The sequence below is a fragment of the Camelus dromedarius genome, chromosome 14 (genome assembly GCF_036321535.1).
Source record: "Camelus dromedarius isolate mCamDro1 chromosome 14, mCamDro1.pat, whole genome shotgun sequence".
Classification (NCBI taxonomy): Eukaryota; Metazoa; Chordata; class Mammalia; order Artiodactyla; family Camelidae; genus Camelus; species Camelus dromedarius.
The window spans coordinates 17,185,113-17,207,776 of record NC_087449.1 but is presented as its reverse complement, the minus strand read 5'-3'; the positions used below and the strand labels follow the sequence as shown (position 1 = coordinate 17,207,776).

Sequence of the window (22,664 nt, the reverse complement as noted above, 5' to 3'; positions counted from 1 at the left end):
AAAGGCCTTTAATTCCTATTGATTCCAATAGTCAACACTGTAGGAATTATCTCAGCATTTTTGATCACATATCCACAAGCAGAGTTTAGCCCTGGTTCTCTTGCTCAGTCAAAAAAAAATTTTTTTAAAGATACAGAACTATTGATTCTTACCAATTTATACTCATCAACATCTCTATTTTCCCACACATAGCATCTTTATATTTTTCTACTGAAATTATGTATTCAATCACATATTAATTAAATATTTATGCCATTGGTTTATTGTGCTCCCGATAATCTGAGTGTGGACAATACCCCAAATAGCCGTCTTTCTTCTTTGCAACATGCCCTAGTGTTGTTATGGTTTAACTTCTATACCTGTTTCCTTAAGCAACTATTAAACCCAGTGCTAGGAAGCAACAAGAATGTTGCCATGAACAAAGTAGTCATTCAATCAAATATAATTAAAATCACTGACACCATTACTTTTCACTATGTATCAATTGGAATTCTACCAGCAAAACGTAAGCAATTCTGGAGGAATTTAATGCACAGTAGTGACTACAAAGCCGATGGAAAAGCTGAGAAGCAGAACAGGTGACAGTAAGACAACCCTGCAGGTAGAACTGCAGAAGCCACTGCTACTCTTCGGGCTGAAGCACAAATGGTAAGGGAGCATACAGGAGACCAAGAGCCAGTCACCTCACAGAAGAAGATGAAATAAAGAGGTTCCAGTGGGAGATGCAGGTACTGCTGAACTTTGCCCAAAGCAATGAAGAAGGGGAGGAACAGCTTGGCCTCTCACTCACTGTGTCCTCCCTTCTCTCAAAACTACCTTCCATTGGTCAACCACCGCCTGAAGACAGCTGACATGGCCAACTGGTAAATGCAGCTTGGGGATTAGCTCCTCTGTCTACCTCCAATAGCACAGCAGAGCAGAAGGACGAAGGTTGGATCTGGTCAATCAGGCCCAGAACTGTCATGTACAGGATATGAACATTTCTCCAAACTTTTCAAAAGTCAAGTATTGCAGAATGAACTTATTTCATGAATCTATTTAATTGTAAATCCAATCTATCTAAATAAGGAGTTAATTAACATGCTTGTGTTCAAAGGTTTATACAACCATATGGGCTTATAGGCCCTTTGAGCTAAAAAGAGTGGACAAATATAACCTTACATAGAAAATTTTAAAATACTATGCTGTTTTTTAATATAATAAATGATTGTATATTAATATACCAAGTAATGTGTCAAGCTAATAAAACAATTCTGCAAACCACTACAAGTACACTTGTAGCATTTTATTCCATAATCTAGAACATGTTTTTTTTCCAAACTGACTCAGTATGACAGTCTATTATCCCTTCTTTTTTTTAAAAGAGGAAAAACTCAGACTTTTTAAAATATTTGTTCAATGAGACAATTTAATAAGCATACCAGTTTTTAAGTAATGCCTTAATGTTCTAAATTGAAAGTGCCTACACAGTTGAACAGTATATTTGAAAGTTGTGATGCATCAATAAATGGAATGACTCAACAGATGAGCCTGAAAAGACTCACTGAAGAGACTCTTCAATGATATTCCAAAAGTATAGTAAATCGATTTCTATTGCTATTGGTAGTTTCGCATTCTCATACATATATCATTTACTTTCTTATATCCAATAGCATGCATTTCAAACCAAAATAATTAATGCAGTCTAATCAAAAGCCAAACGTATTGGAGAAATAGGCTGAAAAGTAATAAATATCTGTCATATCCATTTATAAATCTACTTGTGAAAGTTTTGTGGCTTTCAATGGAAATCTCTTCTGGGTAAATAAGTTCTGTGTTCTGTGCTTATAGCAAAAGCCTTCCTCCATATTATAATATCATTATTAGGATCTCATGTAATTTCCATTCAAATCTGCTGCATGAAAATGACAAAGTTATGTTCAACTTTGCTAAGGTAAAAGAAGATACCACATTTAAGAAAAGAATCTCTCTTCCTTCCTTTGATTAAAGCATGACAAGCAGAGAATAGGATATTTTGAATTCGTACCAAAGAGGCAGTTTAAAATGTACAAAATTCATAGAAGAGTTGAAGAAGAAACAGATTGAAAGAATTACCTTGAAAATGACATGTCTTTTTAAAAATGCTCAGGCACTGGGAGGATATAAATGAGGATACTCCGTGTATTTTTTCCAAAGAACATTAAACATTTGTATATGTTAACATATTTGTTAATAGGATAAGGATAAAGCACCTCATTCACATTAAAGTAACTGAAAAATTATTTTTTAAAGTCATCTGAAATTTATGTATTGAACCAGAGCAGAGTTATGCTCTCTTTGATTTTCCAGGTCTAGAAACACTGGGTCCTAAAGCATGACTGATATGGTTCCAGCATCTCCTATTCTTTGCTATGTAACCTCATGAAACATTAACTCAGATCTTCCAAGTATTACAAAATGAAATTTTAAAACTAGAGAAAAAGTTAATTTCTCCATATACAGATTAACAAGTTCCGTTAAGCATAAAATACCAATAAGTATTAAATGTGGTAGCAATCTAGTATCTAATAAGTTAATGAGAACAATAATTTGTATTTGTAGCAAATTACAATGTACTCTAGATATCCGTGCATTTATTCAAAGTTTAAGTAAGGGAAGTATCAAATGTTACTACATTGAATAGATGTATCATTAAAGACTTTATCAAGAATGTCCAAATAGCTCAAGTGAACCCTTCAGCGATGTATCAGTGAATATCATTATTAGAAGTAAGGGACATTTTGACATTTAATGTATTGCTTCACTAACCTTAAAAGGCAAAGTTAAAATGATAAGAATGTTGAAATTATTAAATGGAATTTCATTATAAGTCCTCTATTTGAGCTAAACAGAGAAGTTGATTTACGAAATGACATTATATTTAGTAGATCGCAGAGTGAATTCCCTTCTGCATGATAACACCACTTACTGAAAGTTTTGCTTTTCTTGGTTCTTTTCTCTAAATCAGACATTCTGGCATTTAGGAGATATAAATGTATCATTTGCCCTTTAAACTTCTGTTTCATTAATGTAACCACAAGCAACAGAGTCACTGACTGACATGTTTGCACTTTCAGGCCTTTAGCACTTAAAGTTATTTGATAACTGTTATGCCACTATTCGCTTTTTATTAGAGACATTTTGAGAAATGTGTATTACATTAAAAATAGAGCATAATGTGTAAAGCTTAATAAATGGTATCATGTAATTCAGTGAAGTGTTCTCTCAAGCATTAGGTTTCTGTACTTTGGTCTGAGGGCATATGTGTTTGAGGGACAATTGTTTTCTAATGAATTAGAAAATGACATCAAATACAATTCCAAGTATCCAAAGTGAAAACATAAAATATAACTCTGTGACATTACTTCCGATGAAAAACATGTCACCTTTCACTTACTTCGTCTTTAAGCTCTGTCTGTACTGGTCTATGAACAGAGCAAGTACCAGAAGAGTCAAGAAAAATAACTGACAAAATTTACCATTGTTTTAAACAGAGAGATTTCTCATGAATATATATGTTAAAAGTGTTTAAAACCTATGGACAATATAAAAAGATCAAAACTGGGGTACTCCCAAGAGAATTCTAGAATTACTGTAAGCAAATTACTTTGGGTAAAAAGTAATGCAGATCAGATGTTTCAGACAACAAGTAAAGATTCTGCTTATTTAAAAAAAAAAAAAAAAAAACCCTCTAATTGGTTAGAAACATCATTCAGAAAAGACAGAGATTCTATTCTTTAAAAGTTTAAAAGTCAAAAGTTCCCTAAACTAAGATACTAGAAAGCTCAGGATATAGCATACAAAGGGATGAGATACAGTGCACGCAAGTAAACAAGGACTGCACCAAACCAAAAACACTGGAAAGGTAGTGTTGCCACTAGTTAGAGAAGCTTCACTATTGGAAGCAATGAGTGAACTAAAATATAGGTCTCCTAGAAGCAGATCGTGGGTCCAGCTGTTTTAATAAGCCATAGTGTTTATCAGATTGCTCATTAGAAACAAAATGCCTAAGATATATCATTGAAAGACAAGTAGTCTTTCAAGTCCTTTATATTGAAAATGTTACTGCTCATTACAAAGAAGCAATATGCGACTACAAACATATAGATTGCAGCTCCTATGATACGTGTTTGCAGCCTCTAAAGATACTGCTTCTTGTCCTCACCACTGTTGTTTAAACTTCCAAAACAAACTAATGCAAAGAACATGAATAAGGGTTAATTTACATCCTGTGTGACCAAAAGTTCACTGCTTTTACCAACAATGAAAAGATGCTTTACTAAATTATAACAAATTATTTACTTTTGTATACATCAGTGGCATTTTGTGTTTACAGTAGATAGCATATATTATAAAAGCATGTTGTTAGTGTATATTAGAAACTGTAATAGTATTCCCCATGAATTTGGACTTATAAGCATGTTTCAGGAGGTGTAAATCATATACCACACCCAGATTCCAGATCATTCAGCTTGAAATATATTGTATGTTTCAAATGAAAACATATCCCACTCTCTTTCACCTTAGACATGCCATGTATACCGATTTTGTGCAATCTACACTTATAAGCCAACTACCACCCAGTGGAGAGAAAGAAGATCTTTCAGGGAGATTTGAGATGTACGTTAGGTGAGGGTGTCACGGGGAGAAGGGAGGGCAATGGGCACTGAAAGAATAAGGGTGTTTAGCCTTGTTTAGATCTAAGCACTGTTGATCATCAATTTATATTTTCACAGGAGAAAATGTTTCCAGAAGCTCACCCTGCAGTGTTGCTTACAGGTAAAATTAGGCTATGGATGTTCATTAATGATAAAACATTTCAATGCTCAAGCTTAGGGAAAAGAAGGGAGGAAGGATGAGTGAGAAAAAGAAGCAAAACTTAAGATAGAAAAAGGGAGGAAAGAGGGAAGGACGAAGGGATAGAGAAAGAGAGAAAGGAAAAGAGGAGAGAGACTGTGTGGACACATGTGTGAGTGATAGCATGTGGAACAGTGAAGGAGTATGTGCCTTTTAAACAGTAAAAGAGAATCTGAATGTGAGAGTGGTTGTTAGAGCACGGAAGTGCCAGCATGTGTGAGGATGCGAAACAGTGTAGGTGAGGGAGTGTGTTTAAGAAAAAGAGATTTGTGAGGGTGAGGAAACAGTCCTGGAAGGGGTTATAGGGAACATAACGTGTGTGTGACATGGATGGGAAGGGATATGGGGAAAGAGATGAGAAATGAGAGTTAAAGAGAGAGAGATAAATCACAGAATAGGGACATTAATAAAGAGGAAAAATGGGGAATGGAGAAAGGTAAAGAATGGAGGAAAGTGGGTTAAATCAGATGATCAGAAAGTAGAGTGGTGGAGATAAAGAGGAGAGAACAGGAGGAGAAAATAGAAAAGGGAGGGAAAATAGAAAATAGAATAGGTATGAAAAGAGGCAATGGAAGGAAAAGAGTAAGAAGGAGGGGGAAAGTGGAGGGGGGAAAATGAAGGGAGAAAAAAAGAAAAGGGAGAAAGCGGTAAGAGGAAAGAAAAGAAAACTGCAAAGGGAGAAATTGAGCATAAGTGTCCAAGGGAGAGGGAAAATAAATGGGAGCAGGGAGCCAGCGTTGGAAAAAGTCACTCCGCCTGGAGTAAATAGAAACAAACCTGATAAACTTGTCAGACTCTCCAAGAGTACCCCCTGACAGTAAACCGGAGACCTTGTGAATTGAGTTTCCAAGGGGCATGTGCCCCTCCTAAACCTCATACTTCACTCATCCCAGGCTACTTGGCGTTCTGGCAAAGTGCTTCAGCACCCTGAGTCCGGTGTGCTACCTGCCCCAGGGTAAAGGGGCCAGGGCTCCGGGCAGAATCGGTACCTGGATATCCCGAGACCGCGGTCTTTCAATAGTGACCACCACCAACAGCATTACTCGGTTTAAAAGAAGACAAGAAAGGTGGAGAGACAGAAAGACAGACGGAGACAAGTACGAAAAGCACGCCGTTCTTCCTACCTAAGCACCGCCGTGTCCCCTTTTCTGACCATCATGTTGTCCACAGCCGCCCAGGGGAAGTCCACACTCTGTCCAGCCGGGAGGCAGGAGGGTAGCAGGCAGCACAGGCTGAGGAGCACCGCCGCCAGCCACTGGTTCGAGCAACAAGCACCCTGCACCAACAGCATCATGTCCATCCCTGCTAGGGCTGCTCACTCTCCAGTAGCTTTCAGCTCACACTCCCCCACCCCCTGGTGCTGGCGAGTCTTCCCGGGAACCAGGCGGCGCGCCACAGGATTTTTCTTCTTTTTTTTTTTTTCTCTCAAAAAAATTTTTTTGGTGGGCGGGTGGGTTTCTTTTCTTTCTTTTTTTTCCCCTTCTAGTTGTTCGGTGTTGTTTCTCTCTTTCTTGCCTCCCCTCCTCCTCCTTCTTGTTTTCCCTCCCTCCCTCCCCTCCCACCCCCTGGCACCACACTACACCTCCTCTCGGTTGCTTTTGGCCGAGTCCGGAGTGTGTCTGATTCTCGGGCGGCTCGCACACTATCTAACGAGGAGGCGAGCGCGCCGGCGAGTGAGGGAGGAGGCACGGCGGCGGCGGAGGCAGGGCGAGCGGCAACGGCGGCGGCTGCAATCGCGGCAGCAGCAGCGGCAGAAGCAGCGCGGGGCGCAGCGGCGGTCGGCGGCCCCTGGGCTCACGCGCGTTGCCAAGCGGCCGTTTCCTTAGCAACCCCGCCCGGGGACTAGGGATGCAGCAGGGAGGGGGGAACGTGAAGAGGGGGTGCTGTGGAAAGAAAAGAAAGAAAACGGGAAAAAAATGTGTATATATATGTGTATATATATATACACATATAAGGAAGAGGTATATCACAGTTATGCAGACTGAGAGGGGAAGAGAGGTGCTTCGGAGACAGAACGCTTCCCTTGCTGTCATGCACCAGAGTGGTGTTTTGCTAGAAAAGTCTCCGTGACGGGACTGAGGTGAAGAGAGCAGAGGGGCGCTTCGCTTTACCTCTTGAGGCACCGTAACTTTTAAGTCCTCCAAGTTGTGGTCGGCGCCATCATGACGCCAGGGACTGCGAGGTTTTGTTGTTTATTTTATTTTAATCCTTTCCAGTCTCGCCTGGGCGACCACGCTACAGTTAACAAGCGGCCAACTAGTTCACTCGTTACCTCTTTCGGCAATAGGTAGGGACGGTGGCGGGGGTGCTGCTTTCTGAGGGGACCTGAGGGGGTGCATGCGAGGCCTTGCGGTAGAGCAGCTGGCCTGCCTATTGGGTCAGTAGCTAAGGACTGGAGGGCGGGCTCCCTCAGCCCCCCACCCGGCGCGAGTTGACACTAAATTGTGTGCGAGTGCGTGTGTGTGAGGCACGGTCAAAGTGGAGAGTGCGTGGACGTGAGTGTAAGCGTGTAGTAAGCGCGCGCCAGGGGCTGCGCGGGAGTGGTGCGCGCGCGGCACGCAGGCGTGCTGGGAGAAACAGGGCGGGTCATGCTGGGATGGAGTCGGGAAGAGACTGCAATCAAGTGTTTTAATTGTGTACAGCCAGGCAGCCCTGTTATGTAAGAGGGAGTTTAACCCGTTTGAGCCTATCAGGCGGAATGATCAGTGCGTTCGAATCTAGACAGGGGAAAGTTATCGTGTTTAACGAGTCACAGGTTTATATACATATTTTTAACAGCCTCCAAACCCTGTTAGACAGGCTTCCTTTTCCGCGGCGCCGAGCGGCTACGCTCTCTTCCTACACCGCAGCCCCGGAGCCTCTCGCCCCGCTGCCGCGAGCCGCTGTCCTGGCCCAGGACTGCTGGGCATGGGACCAACCCCTACCCTTCTCTGCCCCTTCTCCTCTGGAACTCCTTTCCAGATTCAGTCATTTAGCTACTCCAGGACATTTGCAGATCAATGCGAGAAGCGAGGCTGGGAGTCAATAGCAGTTACGCCAATCAATCTTGTTCAGTGAGGAGTTTGGGAAGCAAAGCGGGGAAGTGAAGGAGAGAAACAAGTGATTAAAAAACATGCTCACCCCTCCCCTTCACCCACTCTGTCCCCCTTAAGCAGTCTTTGAAGATTTTCTGCGCCTGACCCCAGTCCTTCTTCCCTTAGAGGAAATATATAAAGCAAAAACCTCGCACATCCCCAACTCGTTTTCCATAATACTAGCAGGGTCCTTGGGCAAAGCGCACAGAAGCAGTAATCTCTGCAGGGGTCAGCATCCGGCTGCCTCCCTAGACTGAGCTCTTTACGAGGCAGGCAGGGAGTCGTTTTGCTTGGCGGTAGCGGTGCTGGGAGTGATTTTTATCGCAGTGCATGAGGATATATGGGGAGAGGGGAGGGTTCCCATCACCTGTGACCACCCAGACTGACTGTTCGAAGAGCCCCTAACCAGCATCACCTCCCTTGAAGTGGCACCCAAGGCCCGACAATTAACCGAGACATTTGCAGCAGGAGTTACTGATGTTAGTATTCAAGCTTAACTCTCAAATCCGTCTCGGAAACTGAGAGTGCAATAGTATTCAAGCGCATTTTGAAACATCAATAAAATGTTAGTCATTTGCGGATGAATGAAAACGTTTTCTTTACCGTCTGGTATGCTAGGGAAATAATTGTCAAATGACAGACTATTGCTAATATTAATGCCAAATACCTAGGTAACACTGTCATCTCGTTAACTGCGGTTTTCTCTCTCGCGTGGTACACTGATGGATAAAGCTTAAAATTATCTAGGGCAAACGGGGTATTAGACGAGTCGACATGTCCTGTACATGGGCAAAACTTCACAGTATTATTTAGCAGAAGAGAAGCAGAAGGCACAGCTTCGGGCATTGTGACTCAGTTTAGTGGTATTTTATGCAGGGTTGGGGTGCCAGCGTTTTCTAGTACAGGCTATGAAAAGCATCCTTTTGTAACTGCTGTTTCCCTGAGATCTGACATCTTCAGTGAGGAGGGGGAAAGAAGGAGTTTCTGTGACCAGAGATGGAGCTATGCAGCAGTTTTAATATGTACAACAACACTTCAGGCTTGTGAAGGGAAACTGGAACCACTTCTATTTAAAGGCAAAGAGTTTATTTTCTTTATTTATAATTTTTATCTCAACTTCTATTCACTGATCACAAAGCCCTTAACTATCACAAAATTCATCCAAAGGAAGGAATAACTAAACCTAGTTTATAGATGCATATAGACTACTGGAAATGTTATTTATTTACATGTGCATCACTGTTGCTTAAAGTGAATGCAAGAATGCCGAGTGGGGCAGCCTTGCTTAATGCATGTACTTTTTCTGTCCTTCTAACTTAGGGAGGAAATGTTTTTAAAAGCTTTTATTACTTTCCTTTTCCCTCAACCTTTCCATGGGCATATAGCTGAGAGGATTTTACAAGGTTTCCAGTATCTGCTTTTGAGGTCCTAGATGTCTTTCATGAAGAGACTTAAATCCTGACAATCTTGGCTTCTGAGAGAAAACAAAAGCAACAATGAAATGAAAGAAAGAAAACCTCTCAGCTTAGATAGCTCATAGTTCCTTTGTAGACTTCTTTGTTGTTGTTTAATGTCAAGAATAGGTAACAGCATTGTTTGAACTTTGCAGTTAGTGAGGGTTGGGGTGGCTGTGGGAGGATACGCCTCGGTTTTTAGGAATTGACTTACGAATGCATTACAGTTACTACCTGTACTTTGTACCCTTACTTTGTTTTCGAAGCTCAACTTTTAATATTCAAAGAAACGTAATGAGCAGTATGGAAGGAGAGATGTGTAACCTGTGACAACTGATTATGGCATTCTCTAGATTGGGTTTACATACCTGTTTTTCATGCCCTCTGACCTCAGGTATCTTGGAAGGGTAATGTTATAAGGAATCTTCTTACACTTCTTTGGTTTAATAAGCTTGATTTTTAACCGACCGTATAAATAAGATTGTTATTATGGAAAAATTAGAATATAAATTAACACTGGTTTTCTGATAGTGAGTAAACCCAGATACATCTTTCATGCTATTACTGTCTAGGCATGAGAAATTTTAGGCAAGACAGGTCCCAGAACCTAATCAGAGCTAATGAGAACACTTTGTAATTCCTGAAAGAGTAGGTCAGGGAGCCCTTTTAAACAGGACATATGAATAATAGCTCTGTAACTTGGGCCATAATTGAGTCTCTATTTGAATTAAGCTGGTTTAAGCTTGGAGCACCTTGCCAACTTAAGCTGACCTATAGTGGTGATTTGCAAGTCAGTGTGAGAACTACAAAACTCAGGAAATTTGTTGGGGGTGGGAAAATCTTTCTTTATAGAAAGATTTCTCAACGTAGGCACTTTTATTTTTGAAGTGTAGTTGATTTATAATATTGTGTTAGTTGCAAGTGTACAGCAAAGTGATTCAGATATACGTGTGTGTGTGTGTGTGTGTGTATGTATATATGTATATATGTATATATATATTTACAACCAAGACACTTAATATTCGGGGCCAGGTAACTCTTTGTTGTGGAGGCTGCCCTGTGCATTGGGAAATGTTTAGCAGCATCCCGGGCCTCTACTCATTAGATACCAGTAGCACCAGTAGATGCCAGTAGTTGTGATAACCAACATTTCTTTACACATTGCTAAATGCTGTGTAGACAGGGGTTGGGGGGAGCAGCAGAAATTACCCCAGGTTGACAACCATCCCATTACAGGTTACATTTCTAAAAATATATACCATCTTGTGCTTTTCAAGCAAAATAATAATGCAGACTGTGGTCAAAATAGAAGTATTTTACTTGAATTCTATAGCTACGAAAGTAGTTCCTCCTCATGAGTTTGGTCGCTACATTTACCTGCTGTGTGACTGAGTGGCCTAGGTTAGCAAGGATGTAATTAATGGCTGACTATAAATATCTTTCCATGATGTTTCCATTGGAGCTCTATTATTTAAGTCAGAGTTGAACGGATAGTTCTCATGTTTTAAAAGAAATTGTCTTTTTGTGGTTGTTTAAGTAAAAGTGTAAATAGATGATGAGCTACTTTTGGGCAAGAACTAACTTAAATATTTTTTATTTGCTGCATAGTGACAACTACAGCATATGCACTCAGGAAATGGTACTGAATAAAGGAGAGGTTAAAAAAAAGTAATTTCCCTTTTGAATCACTGTATGTAAAAATCATATATCCATTCATTTATCATGTTCATCATCTTACCTATTAAATACTAGCTTTGGTAAGCAAGGAGATAAGAAGTGGGGGATGGAGTGGTATTGCTGAGATACTTTCAAATCTCTTCAAACCATTCCCACACAATGGCCTTGAAATTCTCACCTAAGTACCTAAACCAGAATGAGAAGTCTTGTGGTAATTGTGTGTGGAAATTATTTTCAAAGTGCTGAAATTTTTTTTCTTCTCCCTTGTAATGAGTACAACTTTAACTACGTATCATTATATATTTGAATGAGTTGTGGAGAAACTAATAAATAACCTGTATCATTACTTATTTAATGTTTTTCCTCACTTACTTCCCAGAGAACTTTAGGAAACTTAAGTGCATCTGTTTAAAAATAAACGCCAAATTTAATATTTCTGTTGGACTATCAGGAGTGTAAAATCTTATACTCTGAAACTAGTATTTTATTTTATTTTTTTCCTAAAAAGTTCTGATTCTGAGTGTAGAGATTTTTATCTCATATACAGATGACCCTTCAGCAACCCAGGGTGGAATTGTTCAGGTCCACTTATATGCATATTTTTTCCAATAAGTAATATAGTACTACACAAACCACAGTTGGTTGAATTTCTGGATATGTAACTGCAGATGAGGAAAACTGATTATAAAGCAGTACACAGAATTTCTACTACATGAGGATCAGTGCCCTTAATCTCTAGCATTGTTCAGTGGTCAATTGTATTTTTAAAAAGTTTATTTTTTTAGAGCAGTTTTAGGATTACAAAAGAATTGAGAGGAAAGTATAAAGATTTCCCTAATACACCCTGTCCCAAAACATGCATAGCTTGCCATTTTATCAGCCTCACTCTTCAGAATGACAGTTATTTAGCAAAGATGAACCTACATTGGCACATCATAGTTATCCAAAATCCATAATTTACCTTAGGGATCACTCTTGGTGTTGTACATTTTATGAGTTTAGACAGAAGTTTAATGATATGGAGCCAGCATTATAATATCATATGGAGTACTGTCACTACTATAAAAATTTGTGCTCTGCTTTTTCATTTCTCTCCTGGCAACCTCTAATGTTTTTGTTGTCTCCATAGTTTCAGCTTTTCCAAAATGTGATATAGTTGGAAATATACAGTATGTACCCTTTTCAGATTGGCTTCTTTTACCTGGTACTATCCATTTAAGATTCCTCCATGTCTTGTCATGGCTTGATAGCTCATTTATTTTCAGTGCTTAATAATATTCCACTGTCTGGATATACCACAGTCCATTCATCCATTCTTCTACTAAGGGACAGCTTGGTTGTCTCCAAGTTTTGGCATTATGAATAAGGCTGCTGTAAACATCTATATGCAGATTTTTGTGTGGCTATACATTTTCAACTCCTCTGGATAAATACCAAGGAGAATGCTATATCATATAGTTAAGGTATGTTTAGTTTTACGAAAAAACACCAGCTTTCTTCCAGTAAGGCTGTACCATTGTGCATACATTCCCACCAGCAGGGTATGAAACTTCTTGTTGCTATATGTCTTTGAAAGCATTTGGTGTGTCAGTGTTCCAGATTTTGACCACTCTTGTAGGTCTGTAGTGGTATCTCATTATTACTTTAATTTACACTTCTGTGGTGATATATGATGTGCTGTATCTTTTCATAGGTTTATTTGCCATCTGTATATCTTCTTTGATGAGGATCTGTTAAGGTCTTTGGCTCATTTTTAATCAGGTTTTTTTTTTTTTATTGTTGAGTTTTTGAAGTCCTTTGTATGTTTTGGATAACAGTCCTTTATCAGATGTGTCTTTTGCAAATATTTTCTCCCAGTCTGTGACTTGTCTTCTCATTGTCTTGACATTGTCTTTCACAAAGCAGAAGTTTTTAATTTTAAAGAAGTCCAGCTTATCAATTATTTTTTTCATGGATTGTATCTTTTGTGTTGTCTCTAAAAAGGCATCACCAGACCCAAGCTCATCTGGGTTTTCTCCTGTGTTATCTTTTAGAAGTTTTATAGTTGTACATTTAAGTCTATCTTTTTTTGAGTTAATTGTTGTCAATGGCATACTTACCTTGTGTTTTTTTCAAACACTTCAATGAAGACTTTTATCCCTTTATCATATTTTCCTACAATTGATCAATTTTATATATTTGTATATGTATATATACACATACACATACACACACCCATGTATATGGCAGGGAGGTACTTCATTGTGTAACATAGGAATTCCACTTTTCTTGGAATTTTTTATTTAAATGAATTTTACCACTAATACACTTTTTATAACAAAGATAAGAAAACATAGCATGAAGACCTGGTCCTATGCAGAAGAAAAGTAGCTATTGCTGTTTCATTCCATGGCCACTTCTGACAACTATTAGGATTTTTATTGCTCTTGTATTAAATAATGATATTCATAGTGAAATAAATCATTGTTTTTTTCCCCTAATATTAGAAAAAACAAGATAGGCTTAAAGTGGAATAACTTTAAAGGACTATATGAAATACCTTTCCAAATTTATAAAAGTCACCCACATCCATGATATTTTTTATTTTTGTTCAGACAGACAACACACTTTTCACAACAGACTTTCAGAAACTACATAAAATATGAAAGTATAGCTTAGTGAAGTAGTAAAGTTAACATCTATTTGGTTCCACCCAGATTAAGAAACAGAAAATTGCCACCACCTCCGAAGCCTCTTGGTAGCCCTTTCTTAATGACAGTCCCAATTTTCTTCCATAAAGATAACCACTATGAGGTCATCCTCTCTTCATTTTCTTTATATGTTACCATTTCGTTTTGCATATAAAACATAAAAACAACAAAAGCAACAATAAAGTTATTTCAGGATCATCATATCCTCTTTTTTTTTTTTCACATTTTACCGCGTAATTTTGTATCCATCTGAAACAATGACTCCCTTTTATGTACTCATACAAAGCCATATGGATTATATAATATGTAGTTATCCAATATGTACTTTTTTGTGTCTGAATTATTTTGCTGAATATCATATTTAAGATTCCCCTGTGCTGTATTGCAACTGTTGTCCCTTCATTTTTTTTAGTCTATATAGCATTCCATAAAGTAAATATACAATTATATATTTACTATTATATTGTTGATGGACATTTTTGTTTTACATTACTCATCTATTATAGACAGTGATGGTATGAGCATTCTTGGACATCAGTGCTGAAAACTTCCCCCAACTTGTATAAATCTGGCCTGCAGGGTTTGGGGAACCAGAAAGAGACAGAGACAGACAGAGACACTTATTTTAAGGAACTAGCTTATGTGATTGTGAAACTGGTAAGTTCAAAATCTGTGGTGTAGGCAGGCAGGCTAGAGACCCAGGAAAGATTTGATGCTGCAGCTTGTATCTGAACACACTCTAGAGAAGAAATTCCCTCTTCTTCAAGGGACCGCAGCGTGTTTTGTTTTAAAGCATTCAAATGATTGAATGAGGCCTCTCCACACACATTATGGAAAGTAATCTGCTTTACTCACAGTCTACTAATTTAAATGTTAATCTCATCAAAAGAACACCTTCACAGTGACATCCAGAGTAGTATTTTACCAGATATCTGCATACTATAACCTAGTCATATTGACACATAAAATCTATCATCACACTAGTCTGCTTCCAGTTAACTGCTGTGTTGATGGGTAATCCCTCCTCATCTCAGTTTAAAGACAGTTTAAGATACCATCCCTTGGCTACCCAGTACTCTTGCTTTTTCTCACCCCAATCTTTTGAAAGTGACAAAATTTCAAGTGAGTCTTAAACTATAAATTATCTTGGTGCTTAGAATCAAATATATAACATTAAGAAAAACTATTCTTTTTCTTATATCATATTAGATGAAGGATAGAGGAGAGCCTTTTGCTGTTGTTGCTGATAATGTTATCTGTGTTTGTTTTAATCACAGACCTTTAAAAACTTTGCTATTTGAAACTTTATCAGAATTATAATAGCATGCAATCAGCTTTGCATTGGGACAAACCAGAATGCTGAAACATCGCTACTTTGAACTAACAGACTCACTTCTGTTAGGGACGTTCAAGTCCTATGAATGGAGTGTAATACTCAAGCATTGTTACCAAAGACCGTGTTCCCAAATATAGCACTCTCTAGCCCAGCAAGTTTACTGAGATCAGCTTTATCTTTCAATTGACCCCATTATCTTATCAACACCCATCTCTCAGTCACCTCTTGAATTTGAACTACCGCTAATTTGTTCTCCATTGCTATTATTTTGTCATTTTTAGAATGTTATATAAATGGAATCCTATAGGATGTGTCCTTTTGAAGATGACTTTTATTTACACAGTTTAATGTCCTTGAGATAGATCCAAATTAGTTCTTGTATCACTAGTTTCTTCCTTTGAGTGCTGAGTAGTCATGGAATGTATGTACCAAAATTTGTTTAACACTTCACGTATTTTAGGACATTTCATTTGTTGCCAGTTAGGGGCTATTACAAATAAAGCTGCTATTCATAATCATGTCCAAGCTTTTATGCGGACTTATTTTCATTTCTCTGGAATAAATAACAGAAATGTGATTGTGAGGTCATGTGGTAAATGACTTTAAATTTTTTTAAAAAGAAACTTCCAAATTACATTGCAGAGTGGCTGTACCATTTTACATTCCAACAGTAGTGTATGAGAGATCCAGTTTCTCCACGCCCTCACAGCATTGTGTATTGTCACTAGTTTTTATTTTTGCTCTTCTGCTGGGTTTATAGTGGTATTTGATTCATTGTGACTTTCATTTCGTATTTCATTTCATTGTGATTTTCATTTCACATTTCATTCATTGTGGTTTTGAATTGCATTTTCCTAATAACTAAGAATGTTGTATATCTTTCCAAGTGAAATGTCTTATTTTTCAGTGAAATGTCTCTTCATGTCTTTTGCCCATTTTCTAATTAAATTGTTTGTTTTACTTACTGTTAAGTTTGAAAATTTTTTAATATAGTGAATATATGAGTCCTGTTTCAGATACATGGTTTGCAAATATTTTCTCCCAAAATCTACCTTTCTGTTTTTTTTCCTTGTTTTATTTAAAATTGGTTTAAAACCATGTATGTTTTATGTATACAATAGTATATTTGACTTCTGTGTACACTACTGTACGCTCATTTAGTTTCTGTCCATCATAGAGTTAACCCCGTTTATGCATTTTGCTGTCCCCCTCACCACCACCCTTCCCTCTGGTAACCACTACTCTGTTCTCTGTATCTATATATTTGCTTTTATTTGGTTCGGTTTGTTTTTTTTTTTAAATTTTTGTTTATATTGCACATATGAGTGAAACCATACAGTATCTGTCTTTCTCCATAAGACATCTTATAGATAAAATAGCCCTTTTTTGCTGATAGCAACTTATTTTCATTTGCCTATACAGGTTCTGTCTTTTTCCTCTTTCTCTTTTACATTTTTATTGTCTCAACCTATTCCTTTTTTATGTTGTGAGTTCATTACTCACACATTGAAATACCTATAGTTATTTTTACTGCATTTTCCCTTTAAACTTTATGCTATAAATAGATGTGTAACAACCTATTCTGATATAGTGTTGTAAAGTTCTGATTCTGTTGTCTATTCATCACCTTATTCAAAGTTTTGTGTACTTCTGCCTTTTTGTTTCAGGTAAAAGCTCCTTTCAACATTTCTTATAAGGCAGGTTGAGTATTGGTGAACTCTCCTAGATTTTGTTTGTCTGGGAAAGTGTTTATTGCTCCTGAATTCAGATTCTGAATGACATCTTTGCCGGATAGAGTATTTTTGTCTGACAATTGTTGTCTTTCGATATATTGAATATCTCAGTTCACTCTCTACTTGTCTGTAGATTTTCCTCGGAGAAATCTGCTAATAGCCTTTGTAGGTTACCATTCTTTTTTTTTTTTTTTTTTCTTCTGGTTGCCTTTGAAAGTCTTTCTATGACATTGATGTTTGACAAATTTAATATAATGTATCTTGAAGCAGATATTTCTACATTGAGATAAATTAGGAGTTCTAACTTCATGAACTTACGTATCCAGTTCCTTCCCCAGGTTTGGGAAGTTCTCAGCTATTATTTATCTAAATAAACTCTCTGCTCCTTTCTCCCTCTCTTCTCCTGGGATACCCAATATCCTAATGTTGCCCTTCCTAGTGGAGTCAGAGTCTTCTTGTTGAATTGTCTTCCTTTTTAATTTTATTAAATTGTTTAAGGTTATATACCATTTATAGTTATTATAAAATATTGGCTATATTCTACTCTCTGTATTGTACAATATATCCTTGCAGCTTATTTTGTACATAATAGCATGTACCTTTTCATTTTTTGGACATTAATTCTCTCTCCTCTTCTAGTCATATTTTTATGACTGAGACAAGTCTGCAGTGTAAAGGGTATTTGCCCACCTCCCACAATTTCTACATGAGGCAGGTAAATGATCAGGTCTTAGGACAAATACAATTATGCTCTGTCTCCATAGTTATAATCTAGGGGCTACACTTACACTTATCTGTCAGTTTTAATTGGATTTATTAGGTAAGATTTATCTGTTGTCATTTATGGGTAATCTAATTTTCCATTACCCAAAAAGCAAATTCAGATGCTATCAGGAACTCTTAATGGTGTTTAGTCTTGACTCCCCTAAGAAAGGAGAGAAGGATTGTAGCCAGACAATAGCAACATTTCTTAACAGTATGAGTAGCTAATTTTTTCCGAATGTTTTTTCTGTTGCTCATATCACCACTCAGAATCCAATTTTGGCATTCTCAAATGACTCATTTATCTGGATTATTCATATATAATGAGTGTGTTACTTTTCAGTGAAGGATCACATGGCTTTTGAAGACTGAAACCAACTTTATTTCATTATGACTGATTTTCTAATGTTCCACGCAATATTTATTGCAGAGTGGAGGCAGCAGCATGGAAGCAGTGATGGATTAATATCTATGATAATTATTTCTCAAGTAATTTGCTATTTGTATTTGTCATGATTCCACCACACAAATGTATTTATTTCAAAAACTTTTTTGTTCTAGATGATTAGTGATTTCTCCAAATTGTCTTGTGACCTGAGACACCATTACCACTATCAAATTTAAGAAGAGATTAAAGGTGTTAAATACAGTTGCCAAGTCAAGAAGATTTAAGGCAAAACAGATATAATGCATGAAAAAACATAGTATAACACCCACTACAAACATTCACTGAGGATTTATGTTCCAAATATGGTAAGTTTTTGTTTTTATAAACTCATTTTCTATATTATTATTTGATATAATTGTATATTACATATATTTTACTCCAGAAAGCAAACAACATATTAAAATCAAAAGTAACTTATATTTATTTGAAAATATTTGTTAATCATAGCTGTATTGTAAAGCATTAAGATATAAAGCAATTTAATCAACAAATTTTTTGGTTTTAACATTGTTCTGAAACCTATTATTCTTTTCCTTTATTTTAGTTAAGTATAATAAATTTGTCATTATTGGATTTTCCATCATTAAGGCCTTTATCATATCTCAAAATTAATATTCTAAATCTAAATATTTCTCAAAGTTATTTTGACTGAGCCTATCTTAAACCCTAATTTTTCAAATAGAACAGATACTTAAAGTTTCATCTACTGTTTGCCATTTATCAGCAATAATTAATTGAAAAAATCTTCATCTCTGCTCACTATAATGTGATGATCTCATTTGCCTAAACCATCTAACTGGTCTCTTACAGTACTTTTTGCTCACCTACAATCTAATCTTTCATAGTAATTTTTCATGAACTCAAAAACTATCACGTTACCTCTCTTCTTACACTATTTCTATGGCTTCACATTTTACTTGGAGCAATAACCAAATCCTTAACACAGTATGCAGGCTACAGGACCTGGGTTCCCTGCTCTTTACCAGCCTCTCCATCATGACCATGGTTTAGTTGGCTAGGACTTTCATAGCATTACCACAGTCTGGTGGCATAAACAACAGAAGTGTATTTTCTGTTACAGAGGTTGGAAATCCAAGATCAAGGGGCTAGGAAGGCTGATTTCTCCTGAGCCCTCTGTCTTTGGCTTGCTGTCCCCTTGGCTTGCAGATGGATGGCTGCTTTTTTGACTGTGTCCTCTTGTGGCCTTTTCCTCTGTATGCAAGCATCCTTGCTATCTCTTCCTCTTCTTGTAATGACACCAGTCATATTGGATTAGAATCCCACAGTTATGACCTCACTTTACCTCAATCACTTCTTTAAAAGCCCTGTCTCCACTCCAAACACAATCATACTAGGGGTCAGGGCTTCAACATATGAATGGGGCAGGGGGCACAATTCAGTCCTTACCAGGCCATGCTCCATTAGGCCTCTGTCTTACTATTATACCCCTAGAGTTTATCGTAAGACCTTATGTGTAGGAGACGCTCAAGAAATATTTGTTGAAAGAATTAAAGAATGTGTGCACTTCAATATTTAACATGTAATATGCCTAAGCAATCTACAAGTTTCTAGAAACAAGATGAAGACCTATTTTCACAATGGTCAAACACAAACACACACACACACGTGCACATACACACATACACACATATAATAACATGTAAACAGTTGTATTTGTTAGTTGCTTGGCACAGATTTTCCCACCTGTAAAACAGGCTAAGTTTCTCTTCCAGAGGAGCCTCTGATATACACGGAAGAACTAAACATAAACAATCACTGTCCATGGGAATGACTCTGGTTGGACCAAGTTCCCACTCCAGTGCCTGTTCAGTGTGCCTTTAGTAGCTCTCCCAGTTTTGACCTAGGCTGACCTATGGAGTCCAGTAGTCCCTTTTATGAGAGTTTACTGCAATGGTGACTCCCTTTCCTATGTGGAACAAAGTTCTCTCAGAACACACATGTGCACATCATTACCTCGTTCAGAAGTAAAAGGAACCTTTAGATATACTGTTCTATCTTTCATAGAAGTAAAGGGAACTTATAAATATTTCCATCCATCATTTACCATGAGCACCATCATCTGTCTGCCCATATCATGTGCTTCTGCCTGAGATTCTCCCCGAGGAAGCAATCCAGGAGACCAAGATGGCATGCCTTTATGGACTAGCACCGTAATTCTGTCATATAGAAGTGGTTGTAGGGTCCATCTATGATTCAGTGTGGGAGGGCACTCCTTGAATATCGGAAGGCAAGATCACTCAGAGCCATCCTGAAGGCTGGCAGCTGCATACGTTTATTTGAATTTATAAAACAGAGATCATTTTGTAAATCTGTTTTGGTATATGAAAGTATTCTAATTTAGCCACCTTATAAAGTCACTAATATACTTTTAAACATTATGTTTAATTCTAGAATAATAGTTCACCCTGTAGCTGTATGCATTTGTGTAGCAATAACTACTTAACGTATCTCCTTTTATTAGAACATTTATCTTGTTTTATTATTTGCCATTTTAAAACAGCCAATAAGAAAATAGTGCTAAATCTTTAGGCAGAAATAAATTAAAAGGGATTCTTAAAATGAATTACTAGAATTAGATTCTGGAGGTCCAGTGACACAAGCCTAAATGATAAGTTTTGTATATATTCTCAAAAATTGTTTTTGTTTTTATTTTCCAATTAGCAGAGAATTATGGGTTATCTAAATTTTTATGGTTTGATAATCAATGAATAGTCTTAACTTTTAATTAATATTCCTTTGATTACTCATTCTGCTGAAGTTTATTCATAAGCTCACTGGTGATTCATGTTTTGGAAAACGCATACGTGTGCATTCATATGAGGATGCAGATAGAGACACATATACAAAGGTATTTCTAAATTTTCTGTTTTACTTTCTTAATGAATTCTTGGAGCCATTAAAACTATAAATCTTGTTTTTGAATAAACTATTGTTATAACTATTTTAGATTCACAGAAAAATTGAAGAGACATAGTTTCTCTTATATTAACACTTCACATTAGTTGGATACATTTGTTACAATTAATGAGCCACTGTTGATGTGTTATCATTAAAATTCATACTTTATTCAAATTTTCTTAGTTTTTAGTTAATGTCCATTGTCTGTTCCAGGATCCCACCTGAGGTACCTTATGACCTTTAGTTGTCACAACTCGTAAGTTTCCTCTTAGCTATAACAAATGCTCAGATTTTCTTTGTTTTTGATGACCTGGCCAGTTTTAAAGAGTACTCATTAGATATTTTGTAGAATACTCTTCTGTTGGAATTTGTCTGATGTCTGTTTTTATGGTTAGAGTTATAGGTTTTTAATAAAAAGACTTCAGGGACAATGTGCCATTTTCATCACACCATGTCAAGGGTACATGTTATCAAAATGATTTATCGCTGTTGATGTTGACCTTGATTACCTGGCAAAAATGATGTTTGTCAGATTTCTCCACTACAATGATTCCCTTTTTCTTTTTTTCACTTTGTGTAGCTCACATGCAAAGAATGAGCAGTTGTGCTCCTTTCCTTGAGGGCAGAATATCTTTATAAAATATTTCTAATTCTTCTGCATGAAAGATTTGAATCATCTCTCATAATGTATTTATTTAATCATATATATGTATATAATGGACACGTGGCTATTTATTTTGGATTATTACTTTATTTATTGCTGAAATTATTTGAGCTTTGACCATGGGGAGCCCTTTCAGTGGATCTTTTGATATACCCCTATCAACCTAGGTGCTTTGTTTTTGTGTTTTCTGAAATTTTTCCTCTATTTTGGCACTATTAAATGTTCTAGACCTCCAGGTTCACCTTGTATATTTCCTGCATCAATGTAAGAGGCAGGACTTCTCCATGGAAATTTTTTTTAATTTTTTTTGTTTTGTCTTTGTAACTAAAAAATGGTATGAGAAACCTGCTGTCTTTCATTCAATTACTTAATTGTTCAATCTCTGTACATATGTATTATATATACATATATACATGTATCAGAACTTTTAGCCCATTCTGCCATGGGAAACTGCTTTATTAATTAGAATGCAGAGCTTATGTGCAGTTCTCTTGACTTTTGTCTTAATAGTTCCATTCTTTTCCAAAGTTACATAGGTCAGCACCTTTTCCTTCCACCCCCTTCAATGAGATTGTTTCATACATTTGAAATGGAATATTTTTGGTCACCATCTGCCGTCCATCATGGGATCCTTGGATGTCTTAAATGATTTTTTTTAATTTACATTCATTAACTTTCACTTTTTTGATGAATGCATAATAGTATATATCCACTGTTACACTGTTATACGAAATGGTTTTACTGCCCTAAAAATTCCCTTGTGTTCCCACTGTTTATCCCACTTCCAAACCCCTGGCAGCCACTGATCTGTTTACTGTCTCTATAGGTTTCCTATTTCCAGAATATTATCTAATTGAAATCATATAGTATGTAGCCTATTCAGAGTCCTTCTATCATGTAGTAATGTGCTTTAAAGGCTCATACATATTTTATAGCTTAATAGCTCATTTCTTTTTTTCACTGAATAATATATCATTATATGGAGGCACTACAGTTTGTTTATCCATTCACCTATTGAAGGACATCTTAGTT

The 22,664-nt window shown here is 37.0% G+C and overlaps 1 protein-coding gene and 1 long non-coding RNA gene across 4 annotated transcripts in view; one reads left to right on the top strand and one right to left on the bottom strand.

Moving 5' to 3' along the window:
- Positions 1–6,695, bottom strand: part of NEGR1 (neuronal growth regulator 1) — a 778,258-nt gene extending 771,563 nt beyond the window's left edge. Inside the window, exon 1 of one of the 3 annotated variants that reach the window (XM_064493454.1) lies at positions 6,000–6,695. In XM_064493454.1, the coding sequence (XP_064349524.1) occupies positions 6,000–6,175 (176 nt within the window). In that variant the 5' untranslated portion in view covers positions 6,176–6,695. The remainder of the gene's footprint in view (positions 1–5,999) is intronic. The other 2 variants (XM_010989034.3, XM_010989031.3) reach the window with 2 other exon arrangements.
- Positions 6,696–18,177: 11,482 nt separating this feature from the next.
- The window catches only part of LOC116156916 (uncharacterized), a 127,847-nt gene continuing 123,360 nt past the window's right edge, over positions 18,178–22,664 (top strand). Inside the window, exon 1 of the long non-coding RNA XR_004140870.2 lies at positions 18,178–18,354. This is a non-coding gene — a long non-coding RNA (uncharacterized LOC116156916). The remainder of the gene's footprint in view (positions 18,355–22,664) is intronic.